Source organism: Sceloporus undulatus, chromosome 4, assembly GCF_019175285.1.
Source record: "Sceloporus undulatus isolate JIND9_A2432 ecotype Alabama chromosome 4, SceUnd_v1.1, whole genome shotgun sequence".
In the NCBI taxonomy this organism is placed as follows: Eukaryota; Metazoa; Chordata; class Lepidosauria; order Squamata; family Phrynosomatidae; genus Sceloporus; species Sceloporus undulatus.
This window is the reverse complement of record NC_056525.1, coordinates 17894415-17908893: the sequence shown is the minus strand read 5'-3', so window position 1 is coordinate 17908893 and position 14479 is coordinate 17894415. Positions and strand designations below refer to the sequence as shown.

The following is a 14479-nucleotide window of genomic DNA, read 5'->3' as shown; positions in this document are numbered from 1 at the left end:
GCAGCTAGAGGAGTCAAAGTGGAATAGTGCACTTTAAGAGTATAGTGTGATAAACATCATAGTGATTAGTAGACCGGCAGTGGAATGAAGTTTCTTGGAAAGGGGCTTGACTGGGTAGCTAAAATCTTGTAGATTGGGGAGGAACATCATGCGGAAACTTTTATTGCAAATCCCACTCCCCTCCCCCATTAATTTGCATGCATGTGCCAGAAAATTAATGAAACTGCTCCATGTTGGCTTGTTGCTAACATGTAATCGCCTTGAGTAGTCCATGGCATTGGCTGAGTTGCCTGATTTCTTTACCACTGAGACATACCGTGGAACTCTTTCCCTGTGCATGTGGGGGAACATAACTGTATTAAAATGTGTTGATGTGTGCTGTGATGGCAAGTAGAGGGAATATTGAGGTTAGGGCATGCTTACATGTAATACTTTAACCATAGTTTAGCATTATGCGAACAACCAGGCCTATCTGTCTGCTTACTGTCTTACTGAAAGATACCCTAATGGTGTTGAAGCACAAATGGCCAAACATCAAGACCCAACTATTTTTATATACCTTACATACTAGTAGTTTAAGCTTGTGCTGCTAGACTTAACCAACAGTTCATTAGGCTGTCAGGTATATGTGAAGGAATGATAGAGCCTCCCCGAGCTATGAGTTTGACTCTGTGTTCTTGACCTTCCTCTGTGCTAGTTTGTTGTCCTCTGGTTTATTACAATGTGTGTGAATATGTGACTTTAGGTCACCTACTAACTTATGACAACTTCATTAATTTTATGGGTTTTCTTAGGTGAGGAATGCACAGAGTTGGTTTTCCTCTGAAATATAATCAACACCACCTGGTATTCAATGGTGATCTCCCATCTAAGGACTAACCTGGGCTGACCTGTTGGCTTCCAAGATCAGACAGGATCTGTTGCCTTTAGGGTAATGAGCCAGCTATACCAGTTCCAAATTTCAATTACAGTTTTGTTTGAGGGGGGGATCACACTTGAATAGAAATGAGGATGCCTTGTGCCACATGGTCCTTTCCAGATTTCACCTAGTTTGGGATCATTTTGATATTTCTTTAGAAACTAGATGTATCTGGTACATATCTGTTCCCTCCATCTAAGGGGACCCTAATATGATGTCAAGAAAGACATGTACATGTATATTTATTAATGTGATGATATGTTAACTAGTGTTGTATTTATAGCTGTTGTTCATTACCCATGGCTATTTCAGTTGTGATGCTGAAGATAATTTCTTGGCCTCTACTGGATGGCCATACAAGTACAGTATCTACATTAAGTGCAAGGTTTCTTTGCTGTATAGAAAAGTCCAAATACAAATGTAGTGAACTGAAAGTGTTGATAAAAGCCAGTAAATGCTTGAAAGGACATATTTGAGTTATAAATGAATTTTGTTATGACAGATTACTCATGAGACATTTTTTCTTTTAGTTTTCTAGACAAAATTGACATTAGTCAAGCAAAATGAATACACACCTTCTGACCAGGTGAGTTTCATGTCTTTGGGAAATACAAAAAATATGCCATGTTAGTCGTGTGGAATCAGTATGTAAAGAGATCTTGTGCACTTGAGACTAACTGAAAGAAAGAAGTTGGCAGCATGAGCTTTTGTAGACTAGAATCTATTCCTCTGATGCATCTGAGAGTGACTTAAGTCTACGAAAGCTTATGCTGCCACCTCTTAGGACTGGAACATGGCTTGGTGTGGCTCCGGACTCTTAGAGACGCATGCATAATTTAAACAGCATACCCTCCAATGTGACCCGAAGCAGCTTTATTTGGCCTGTCTGTACCGGGCCGTCTCACAAAATTACAATTCCCAGGATTCCACAGCATTGAACCCTGGCCAGTTAAAGGTGTCACATTGCCTTATTTGTGCAGTGCAGATTCGACCTACGTTGTTTCTTTCCAAAGTAACCATTTTGGAGTTAAGGGAAGAACTCCTTAATAATCAGTCGTTGTTTGTTGTTTTTCCCCCCCCTTCTGTTTAGGCCTTCTCAGATGCAGAGTTCTGACATCAGGAATATTTGAAACCCAGTTTCAGTGGCCAAGTCAATTTCCAGTAAGTATCGGTAAAGCGAGAGCCGCACTGGTTGGTGGTTTGGTGTCGGACTAGGCTCTGGGAAACCAGGGTTCAATCCACACTTAGTGATGGAATGTGTGGAAACCCATTGGTGTGACCTTCAACAGTCACTTCTCTTGGCTTTGGAAAGGCATGGCAAACCCCCTCTGAACAATTTTGCCATGACCTGTTGCATTCTGGGATTTGCAGTTTTAAGGAGGGGTATTTAGAATTCTCAGGCAGAGAACCTGCCTAAGAATTCTAAATACTCCTCCTTAAAACTGCCAATCCCAGAATGCAACAGGAGGCAGCTAGAGGAGTCAAAGTGGAATAGTAGCACTTTAAGAGTATAGTGTGATAAACATCATAGTGATTTAGTAGACCGGCAGTGGAATGAAGTTTCTTGGAAAGGGGCTTGACTGGGTAGCTAAAATCTTGTAGATTGGAGGAGAACATCATGCGGAAACATTTTATTGCAAATCCCACTCCCCTCCCCCCATTAATTTGCATGCATGTGCCAGAAAATTTTAATGAAACTGCTCCATGTTAGCTTTGTGCTAACATGTAATCGCCTTGAGTAGTCCATGGCATTGGCTGAGTTGCCTGATTTTCTTTACCACTGAGACATACCGTGGAACTATTCCCTGTGCATGTTGGGAAACATAACATGTATTTAAAATGTGTTGATGTGTGCTGTGATGGCAGGTAGAGGGAATATTGAGGTTAGGGCATGCTTACATGTAAATACTTAAACCATAGTTTAGCATTATGCCGAAACCAGGCCTATCTGTCTGCTTACTGTCTACTGAAGAGATACCCTAATGGTGTTGAAGCACAAATGAGCCAAACATCAAGACCCAACTATTTTTATATACCTTACATACTAGTAGTTTAAGCTTGCTGCTGCTAGACTTAACCAACAGTTCATTAGGCTGATTCAGGTATATGTGAAGGAATGATAGAGCCTCCCCGAGCTATGAGTTTGACTCTGTGTGTCTTGACCTTCCTCTGTGCTAGTTTGTTGTCCTCTGGTATTAAGCAAATGTGTGTGAATATGTGACTTTAGGTCACCTACTAACTTACGACAACTTCATTAATTTTATAGGGTTTTCTTAGGTGAGGAATGCACAGAGTTGGTTTTCCTCTGAAATATAATCAACACCACCTGGTATTCAATGGTGATCTCCCATCTAAGGACTAACCTGGGCTGACCCTGCTTGGCTTCCAAGATCAGACAGGATCTGTTGCCTTTAGGGTATTTAGCCAGCTAATACCATGTTCCAAATTTCAATTACAGTATTTGTTTGAGGGGGGGATCACACTTGAATAGAAATGAGGATGCCTTGTGCCACATGTGTCCTTTCCAGATTTCACCTAGTTTGGGAATCATTTTGATATTTCTTTAGAAACTAAGATGTATCTGGTACATATTCTGTTCCCTCCATCTAAAGGGAGGACCATAATATGATGTCAAGAAAGACATGTGACATGTATATTTATTAATGTGATGATATGTTAAACTTAGTTGTATTTATAGCTTGTTGTTCATTACCATGGCTATTTCAGTTTTGTGATGCTGAAGATAATGTTCTTGGCCCTCTACTGGATGGCCATACTAAGTACAGTATCTACATTAAGTGCAAGGTTTCTTTGCTCTATAGAAAAGTCCAAATACAAAATGTAGTGAACTGAAAGTGTTAGATAAAAGCCAGTAAATGCTTGAAAGGGACATATTTGAGTTATAAATGAATTTTAGTTATGACAGATTTACTCATGAGACATTTTTTCTTTTAGTTTTCTAGACAAAATTGACATAGTCAAGCAAAATGAATACACACCTTCTGACCAGGTGAGTTTCATGTCTTTGGGAAATACAAAAATATAGCCATGTTAGTCTGTGGAATCAGTATGTAAAGAGATCTTGTAGCACCTTTGAGACTAACTGAAAGAAAGAAGTTGGCAGCATGAGCTTTTGTAGACTAGAATCTACTTCCTCTGATGCATCTGAGGAAGTAGACTTAAGTCTACGAAAGCTTATGCTGCCACCTTCTTAGGACTGGAGCATGGCTTGGTGTGGCTTCCGGACTCTTAAGACGCATGCATAATTTAAACAGCATACCTCCAATGTGACCCGAAGCAGCTTTATTTTGGCCTGTCTGTACAGGGCCTGTCTCACAAAATTACAGTTCCCAGGATTCCACAGCATTGAACCATGGCAGTTAAATTGGTGTCACATTGCATTATTTGTGCAGTGCAGATTAGACCTAAGTCTTGTATTCTTTCCAAAAGTAACCATTTTGGAGTTAAGGGAAGAACTCCTTAATAATCAGTCTGTTGTTTGTTTTTTTCCCCCTTCTGTTTAAGGACCTTCTCAGATGCAGAGTTCTGACATCAGGAATATTTGAAACCAAGTTTCAGGTGGACAAAGTCAATTTCCAGTAAGTATCGGTAAAAGCGAGAGCCAGCATGGTGTAGTGGTTTGGTTGTCGGACTAGGACTCTGGGAAACCAGGGTTCAAATCCACACTTAGTGATGGAATAGTGATGGAAACCCATTGGGTGACCTTCAACAAGTCACATTCTCTTGGCTTTAGAGAAAGGCAATGGCAAACTCCCTCTGAACAAATTGTGCCATGATAGGTGGTTCCCCTTAAGATCACTATAAATTGGAAGTGACTTGAAGGCATATAGCACACATCAGTAAAAGTGGTGTTTTAATTCAGAATGAAGATTAAATGAAACAAGGGGCCAGTTTATTCAACTGTATTTCACGTGTGATAATTGCAAACTATCATATGGAAGTCCAGTGGTTGCAATTGTGTTTTAAAATGCCACTCTTTATCTGAATTAGCTTTTCTTTTGGGTTTTGTCCTTTTTCAAATTATCAGTTAGACAAATAGAAATTTACAAATCCTTTTTTTTCTTGTTGGTTTTGAAAAAGCACAACATAAATCACGACAGTTTTTATCTTTCAGCTTCTGTAAGTGATACTTAGAAGACGAATGTTAATTACCAAGCTGCGAAGTCCCTTGTAATGGTTGCCAGAGCCTGCATGCCATCTAATTCTGACAATAAGTTGTGGTCCCTGGTTCTAGGAATAAAAAATTTATAGTTGTTTCACTGGTTGTCTAACATAGCAGTCTTTCACTGGTTCAGATGCATATAGGTAAAATAAGGGAAACTCTAGTATGCTACTGACAGTTTTTATTTTTTATTTTTCTAGTATGTTTGATGTTGGTGGGCAAAGAGATGAACGCCGAAAATGGATCCAGTGTTTTAATGGTAAGATTGAGCATGTATAAAATAAGCAGCCTATTAAATTACATATATTATCCATGCATAGGACACACTTACCTCAGGTAACTGCTTATCACATATCTGCTAGCAAAAACTTGGCTTCACTGGGTCTGTTTGATCACCTCTATTAAAATCTTTAAAGGAAGGGGGACACCTTTGAAGAGTGTGGAGGTTACCTCCCCTCCTGGTTCCCCTCATGGGTTGCATGGCCACTCGCAGTGCGATGCAAAATGGAGCAGGGTCATTTCCAGTTCCAGGAACTGTCCAAAATACAGCCAGTTTCTACAGCTTAGGGAAGGGGGTTTGAGAGGTAAAGGGAATCAGACAGCCATATTTTTTTCACATTTTTGGCCATTTTTTTGGCCGTTATTATTATTAGTAGTAGTTGTTGTTTTAAGTATTTTGGAGAAGCGTGTCTCAGGTATGTAGGGGACTCTACAGGCTGCAAAATAGCCAGCCAGAGACTGTATGTGCCCTGTGGGCCACCATATTTTGCCCATTCCTGCCTCAGAGCTTTTGTTTTGTTTTGTTTTGTTTTGTAGTGCATTGTTTCTTGTCTCTGCAAGCATGCCTCATAAAGTTTGTTTGTAATGATTCTTCTTTCATGGGATGAGTGGATTATTCTTTCTACAGGGTGAGAGTGAGAGGCTTAAGTTTTTATGTGCTCACAGTAAATCAAGCCACAGCCAGATCTGTGCTAATTGTGGTGATCTGACATTGCTAACATTAGGATATCCAAAATCTAAAAGCATGTGATGGGTGGGGATCCTATTGTTCTGAGATGTACAAACTGTTTTTTCCTTGGTGAAGAAGGATGAATAGCTATGCTTAAAAAGAAGAAAAAGATAGATTTGATCAAAAAGTTACGATAGTGGATAGAAAGTAAATATTTTGAAACATTAGTACTGTAGAAGCAGTCATTGGTACATTTGCAGACTAGTTAGTGCTTAGAATGTCTACTATAGAACATGAATGCTAAAAATATATATAATTTCTTAAGTACTGATCAGAATGAGGTATATATTGCACAAATGCCTACTGGTATTTTCTAGAACATTATTCTTGAATTTCTTTAATGAGAATTTGGAAAGGAGACAAGGTTATGAAAAAAGCATTTCACACACCTTGAATATCAATCATGTTCAAGTTAGTAACCGTATGTGTACAGTTGGCCCACCCCTTCTGCGGGCTTGCCTTCCGCAGACTTGAACTCATGCAGTAGGCAAACCCCAATAGAAACAATGTGGCGTGAGCACTATGACACATTGTGGGAGCATACCCCATTATAGTTAAAGGGATTTGAGCATACACTCAATTCCCCTTATACCGGGGGGTGTCCAGAATGGATCCCCCACAGAAGGGGTGGGCTGACTGTATAAAGATGGTAAGAAAGCTCTTTTTAAAAATGGTTTTGAGGTTTTCTCCTGCTTAATAAAATTGTTTCTGCTTGTCAAAGTTGTCAACATATTTTAATGAGGGAAGAATTGTGGTTGCCACCATAGTTAAATATTTGTACCGGTATCAAATTGATTATTGTGCCATGTTTCCTTGTACCCTTCTAATAGTTCCATTTAGTATTTCCTTTTGCTCCTTCCTCTTCTGGTTGATTCAATCATGCTCTTCTTCATCTGTCCTGTTTACTGATGTCAAAAGTGTAGGAGCTTGGGGAGCTCTGTGGGGGTCTGGAGCACCACAACCACAGACTCATAGAATGCTGGATCCTATGAGTCTGTGTTTCCCAAGAAAGAGGCAATGTTGTACATAAGGTATGGTATGAAATAGAAGGAAAGAGGGTCATTACTTTAAATTGTATATCCTCTCTTCATGATGTTTCTCCTCCATTCTTCATCATTTCTGTTTCTGTTGTCCTCTCCAGTAAATACTGCTTTGGAGAATATTTAACAGGATGAACGTACAACGATTAAAGGGGTCTGGTAGCTATTAATGTATGCTGTAGGAACAAAGTAATATCTTCCTTAAGACACATTTCTGCTTGCTCTTATCCCTTCACCACAAGTTCATTAGAATTACGTTGGAACTATTATTTTCTTCTTTTCTTCAGTCATTTCTTTTTGTCAGTTCTGATCATATTTGGTTTTTGACCTTGTCTCTTCTTTTTCTTGGGTAACTTGGACTGTATATTCTGACTTCACTCATGTGCATAGGAAAGCTTATATTTTGTTCTTGCATCATCTTCATTCTTTCCAAGGTTCTCCTGATTCTTTTCACTTTAGAAATTAGAATGTAACAGAATAAGATCAGTGAGAAGGTTCTTGAAGATTGTATAGTATTTTTGATGTTGCTTTGTTTTTGTTTGTTTTTTAGATGTGACTGCTATTATATTTGTGGTGGCCAGCAGTAGCTACAACATGGTTATACGAGAGGACAATCAGACCAACCGGCTTCAAGAAGCATTAAACCTTTTCAAGAGTATCTGGAACAACAGGTCCATCCTTCCATTTTGACCAATTATGCCCCTAATAATACTTACTTTAAGTTTATTTGTGATACTTAAATACATTGTATAAAATGCTGAAAATGTATTTAAATACAGTCGGCCCTCCGTATCCATGGATTCCTTATCAATGGATTCAACCATCCTCTGCTTGAAAATATTTTAAAATTTATAAATTCTAACTATCAACCTTGATTTTGCCATTTTATATAAGGAATGCCATTTTACTATGCCATTGTATTTAATAGGATTTGAGCATCCACAGATTTTGGTATCCACAGGGGTTTTTTGAATCAAACCCCAACAAATACCAAGAGCCCACTATAGAAGAGTATATACAGTAGTAAAATAAAGATTATACTAATTAGAAGTGGGTACAAGGAACTTGTCAGTAAATACCGTACTATTTGTCTTATTTGAAAAGCTTAGCTCAGCTCTTTCCTCACGTTTTCCTCATGGAATGTAAGCAGGGAAGGGAATCCACATTGTTACCCACAATCTGGAAAAGTACAGGTAACAAAGGGGAATCCTTTTTCATGCTGCTAAGCACTTCTTCCATCCACTGCTGAGGAATGTGTAGGAGAGCAAAGCCAGCTACATACTTAGTGATGGCAGAGGACATGGTCGTCCCTCCTAGCATCATCCACCCTGTGGAGGGGTTGGCTAAGATATCTGCTCTCACTCCTGAACTATTACCTACATTTTATACCAGTTTTACATGGTTTATTTTCCACATTTCTAACAATATGTTGGCTTCTCTTTTCTATAGGTGGCTACGGACCATTTCAGTAATTCTTTTCCTAAACAAACAAGATTTGCTAGCAGAGAAAGTTTTGGCAGGGAAATCTAAAATTGAAGACTACTTTCCAGAATTTGCTCGCTATACCACACCAGAAGATGGTAAGAACGATGTTCAACATACATTAAACAAACAAAACTTTACATGGGAAAATAATGGGAGGAAAGAAGAACTGAATAAGGGTTGTTATTTTTTCCTTGAGAACCTTAGATTAATATGGTTCATAATTTCATTATTTTAAATTTTCAAAAATGTAAGATTGTGCAGGATTTCTCTCCTTTGAGAATTGTTAAATGGCATTTCTTCAAGACGACATCCTTTCAATTGCATACAGAGGGTGCAGCTCAGATCAGGTGAATGCTTTATCACATTACCATAGGACCACTGCTCTATTAATAATTCTTAAGATCAATTTTCAGGAATGCCTTTGTGGCCCTTCAGATTTGGTAGACTCCATGAGCCCTAGACAGCATACATAATTGTTATGGATGATAAAAGGTGCAAGCCAAAAACATATGGAGGATCAAATATTACTCACCCACTTCTGTGATGATTATATCTATATCTCTATATATAGATATATATAGGGTTTTAATCCTAAAGTGCATTCATTTCTTTTAGCACAGGTGTGGGCAGCTGTGGCTCTCCAGATCTTCTGGCCTACAACTCTCATCATCCCTAGTCAGCACAGCATAAATTGAGAAATTCGAGGAGTTAAAGTTTAGAAACTGGACAGAGTGACAGCTGCTCACCCCTAAACTAGCCAAAGGAATTTTCTTGCATAAAGGCTGTTTTTAACCTTTCCAAAGGGTATTGTATGAGAAAAATGAATGCTAAGTCCAAAGAAAACTTTACTTGCTGTCCACTTTTCAGAAAAAAGCACTTTAATTAATAAATAAATATGACAGCCCACCCAAGTTTAGAGGCTGTAAATATCTTCCCTGTTTCCTCTATTTCTCATTCTATAATATAATGCACAATACACTGTGGATCTGCATCCTTTCACTATGTTAAATTTCAAGTCAATGTATTTACATGGATTTCCTGTTTTAAGATAATCCTCATTCTTTTTTTAAATTGAGCAGCAACACCGGAACCTGGTGAGGATCCTAGAGTTACAAGGGCCAAGTATTTTATTAGAGATGAATTTCTTGTAAGTATGGCTTCTTCATACTTGTTTTTTCTGTTCTTTGCAATCAAACTGTTTAGAACAATGACATTTTTGTCTTTATTCAAAAAGAGATTCAGTAATTGCCTGGGTCAGCCTGACTGCATAAGCAACCCAAGTTAGACATTTTGTCTGATTGCATTCTGTGACAATGCAAGATGATTTTAGTCCCTGCCTTTTGGGTTGTGTGTTAGTGTTACTATCTTTCACTAGTGTAATCTTATTTTAATTGCTAAAACTAACTCATGGAATCCTCAATTTAAAGTACTGGCTTTTATATCATTCTCTTAGAGGTTTTTTTAATACTGATAGTGACAGAAAATAATATATTGATGTGGAATAATATTTATCTGCCTTGATATTGGTATTCGTTGACAATGTTTTATGGCCATAATATTGTGTAATGAATACTTCACTCTGACTTTTGTTACTGTATATAATTTCCCAGCCCATTTTTCAAAAGCAGTTTTGTTTTGAACTACATTTGACCTTTAAATTAAATTCTTAAAACTTTGTGGAGCTGTCTAGATGACAAAGAGCACATGGGATAAGAATGACGGGACTTCTTATTCTTATTCTTATTATTATTATTATTAGGCATTTATATCCCGCCCTTCAGCCCTAAAGGCTATCAGAGCGGCTTACAATTATTATTTTTAATTAGACAGTTCCCTGCCCTGAGGCTTACAATCTAAAAGACACGACACAAAAGGAGAAGGGAATGGTGGTGGGTAAGGGGATGAGGTCCAGTGGTTATTCTCTCCCTCTGAGGCCTGGACCAAGGCAGATGGATCGGAGGGAGGGCTCTATTCTACGAATATTCTATTCTCTATTCTGCAAATTGTCCACAAGTTTTGACATAGGCTATGTATCTGTTGCTCCTACAGAGAATCAGCACAGCAAGTGGAGATGGAAGGCACTACTGCTATCCTCACTTCACTTGTGCAGTGGATACAGAAAACATTCGGAGGGTTTTCAATGACTGTCGGGACATTATTCAGCGGATGCACCTTCGTCAGTATGAGTTGTTGTGATGGAGAGCATTTCTCTGTTTTGGACTCCTTATTCCTTATTAAAAAGAAAAAAAAACCTGATCCACATAGAGTGGAAGAGAACTATTGCAATCTCCCTCTGATTTGCATCCCTCAACCTTTTCTCCTTGCTGGACAAATAGCAGCACTTCTAAGCTTGCTTGTTTCACCCCCTTGGAACAGTTTAAGGTGGCCCATGCAATGTAAAGGGCCATTTCTGCAAGCAGGGGGAGGGTGTCTCTTAACACTGTCATTAACAAACAAACAAAAATTAATAACGCCCTGAAAATGGAGCATCTGAGAGGATTTGGGAGTAAAAGTTAAATATTAAAAACCCAACAAAGAAAATGGGAGAGACAATGTTAGGTAATTAGCACTGTTGTGGGCATAAATCATATATCCCATGATTTCAACTTTTTATCCATTCACTGCATCAGACTAAAGAAGGTGCCGAGTCACAGACCAAGTTGAAAGGACAGGCGCTTGAGTTTGGTTCTCTGCCTCTGAATGTGACTTTTGAGTGGAAATACTGACAATTCTACAACAAACCTAGACAGTACAAAACCAACTGCTACCAACAAGGGTGTTGTTGAGCCTTGGCGGTCTTAAGATGACCAGGGATGTTGCGAAATGAACTGCATTATGGCTTGTGATTGCAGAAAGAGTTAACCACACACTGTTTTCAGTTTGTCCACTGATTATCCTGTCTCATATATATATATATATACACACACACACACATACACGCATATATATATATATATATATATATTATATACACATATATACATATATGTATGTATGTGTATGTATGTGTGTATGTATATATAATCATTATCTGGACTGTAGTCCTCACAATCTTCCCTTCTTTCTCGTTTCTTTCCTCCCTCCTATTCCCCCTTCCTACTCCCACACCTCTTTTCCCCCCAATTTTTATTTTACTGCTGGATTATTATTCTTGTACAGACTGTAAAATGTATTATTTTGTACAACTTTATTGAAAAAAAATAACTTGTAGAAGATCTTTGTGCCTTGATTATGGCTGTACCTGTGCAATGAGCTAAGATGTAAGTATGTTTGATTGCGCTGTACAGCTTTGTCAACCCTATCAGCAGCATTCGCTCAGGGTAGGGAAAATTTATCTGTAGTTTAGGGTTTTTTCTGGTTTATAAAAGGAGGAGGAAAAATACTGTTTAGTATATTAAAAAAAAAAAGTACAAATCGTGCAAACTTAACCACTTTAAAAGTGAGGTCTACAACAAGTGACCAGATGTTGCAGCATCATGCTTTTTAATTTTTAGCTTTAACTCATTTAAATCTCTATCCAAATGCAAAACATGGCTTGTTTCTACATAAACCAAATTTTGCTACAAATTATACATGTTAGTCTTTGTCATTCATAGTCTTTTTTTGTGTGCAAAAAGACAAAAACAGAACAAAGTAAGCAAATATCCAGGCATTGCACAGGCCTCATTGGCCATCTTCATGCTGGGTCAGATACCTTTCCACTCTATGATATTTCTATAATGGGCATAAGACTCCCATAGTGACAGCATATACCTTGCCTCTGAATTTGGCCACTGAATTTCAGTTTCAGATGACATTTTATTTCTCTTTCAATAAAGAGATACCTTAAAACTTTATTTTATATTAACTATATAAGTAGCTTAAAGTGAAGATGTGTGGATTTTTTCTTAAACTTGAATAATTTATGCAAATTATATGCTTAGAACAACATGTGGTACAGTAAAACAAAAGAGAGCAAAAATCACTGTAGCAATAACAGCATGTAATTTTAGTAACTACTACACTGCTTTATATTTTATACTTAGGTGTTTTATGTCTTTGTGAACATATTACTTTCTCATGTGTCTAAACATTAATGTACAAATTTGTAGAGTCTAAAATTACAGCTATAATAACACATCTAGAACAGTGTTAGCCTATATTACTCGAGCCACCACTTTGCCACATCCTGAAAAAATGAGGGCTGGGTGGGCTTTTACTATAACAATTATTTTTAAATTGCTTTTGACATATTAGTATCCCCCCATACACACACACACACACACACACACACACAGAGCATCTTCTAAGTTTCTCTCTTAGAGAAAGTTCCCATTATAGAAGCAATGTTGCCTCCAAGAATTTCTACAGATATATTTTAAGACCTACATGCATTGAGGATCATAGGAAAGGCAGATAATTTTTGAATTAAAGCTCTAGTAAGAAAATTAATTCCCCTGTCTGCTTCAACACAGTTATTACACTTGAATGAAGTGGTGGTGGTGCATCTTTCCCTGCTAGAATATAAACAATTGCATTGTCTTTCACAGAGCACACATTTCAGCCCTGTTGCTACATGTAACTGTTCATGAGGCTTTCTTTTTGGTTTTCAATTGCTGCAGTTTCCAGAGTCGGTGAGAGCCAAGCCATGTGAAATTTTAAAACCCAACTTGCCTGATCAGGTGTGGAAGCTGCATCAAGTGAGGGAGCTTTGACCATGTGTGCAGTTACCTCACACTATCATAAATAGCTTCTTTGGATTGCAGCCTACGCCTGAAGTTAAGCCAATGTAAATTGCCAAACTACCCATTTTAAAATGTTTAAAGAGGAACTGCCTTGTGAGCATTTGGAATCAGTAGCAATGTCTGACCCAGAAATACACCTTTGCCAGTATAAGATTTTAGCTAGTGCCTATTGTTGGGGATTCAGAGGTAAAGTCAGAATTTCTGAGGTATACACACACAATAGTATAAAACATGAGCCTTAATTGTTGTTACAAAAGCCAAAATCATTTTGAGTTTAGTGCCAAATTTATTTTATTATCTCTTAAAGCCTGGGATGGGTGGAAGGTGGGAGAAGATGACAGAAGAACCAAACCAGAAAACAAACTATTGGCAAGGAATGTAATATGTGATTTGAGGGAAAGGAGAAATTATCACCTATATAACAGAGACATCTTCCTTTGGTGAAAAGATTAAGCAAGCATATGTAACAAAAGTGTGTGTGTGACTGTGTGTGTGTGCAATGCATGCGCACATAGCACCCCATTAAAATTCACTCTCTATAAAGCTTTATCTGAATGGAAATGTTTGAGATGTTTGTCAAAGTTGATGGGAGGAGGCAGTATTTTTAAACTAATTTGGGCTGCATATGTATGGGGAGAGACTGAAAGAGAGAAGTGTGTGTGTATGTGTGTTGTTTTAATATTGCCTTTGTTAGTCTGTCTCTTACGTTTGTGCAGTTTAGTGGCCTGATAAACACAAGTCTTATTTTTAACAGCTTTTCTCTTTGTTTTGTTTTTATTTTTAATACAAAAAAAATCCATAAAGCTTCAGTGCTTGCTGTTTAATTCTGTGTTTTCTTTTGTCTCTATTTTAGTTGCGTTAATTTTGCAGTAATTTGAGCCATTCCGATCTAACACGTATCTTTATTTTTCTATTTATTCATTTGAACATCTTGTTCAAATAATTGTCATGATCAAAGAGAAATTTACATCTGTCATCTCTTTCAGGAATTTCTAACTTTAACAGCCACGATGATTTTTCTTACCTTTTAAGACTTCATCAGAATGTTAATATGTACATTAGCTAAAAATAAAAACACTATCACTTCTAACAATGAAAACACCTCTAAAGTTTTAGGGT

At 37.7% G+C, this 14479-nt stretch overlaps 1 protein-coding gene across 5 annotated transcripts in view; it reads left to right on the top strand.

The window, feature by feature from the left end:
• The window catches only part of GNAS (GNAS complex locus), a 150800-nt gene extending 136637 nt beyond the window's left edge, over window positions 1-14163 (top strand). For 4 of the 5 annotated variants that reach the window (XM_042465821.1, XM_042465818.1, XM_042465820.1 and 1 more), the window contains 7 exons: window positions 3875-3929; window positions 4445-4518; window positions 5303-5361; window positions 7702-7822; window positions 8601-8731; window positions 9713-9783; window positions 10686-14163. In XM_042465821.1, the coding sequence (XP_042321755.1) occupies window positions 3875-3929; window positions 4445-4518; window positions 5303-5361; window positions 7702-7822; window positions 8601-8731; window positions 9713-9783; window positions 10686-10832 (658 nt within the window). In that variant the 3' untranslated portion in view covers window positions 10833-14163. The remainder of the gene's footprint in view (window positions 1-3874; window positions 3930-4444; window positions 4519-5302; window positions 5362-7701; window positions 7823-8600; window positions 8732-9712; window positions 9784-10685) is intronic. The other variant, XM_042465819.1, reaches the window with a different exon arrangement.
• Window positions 14164-14479: the final 316 nt, after the last annotated feature.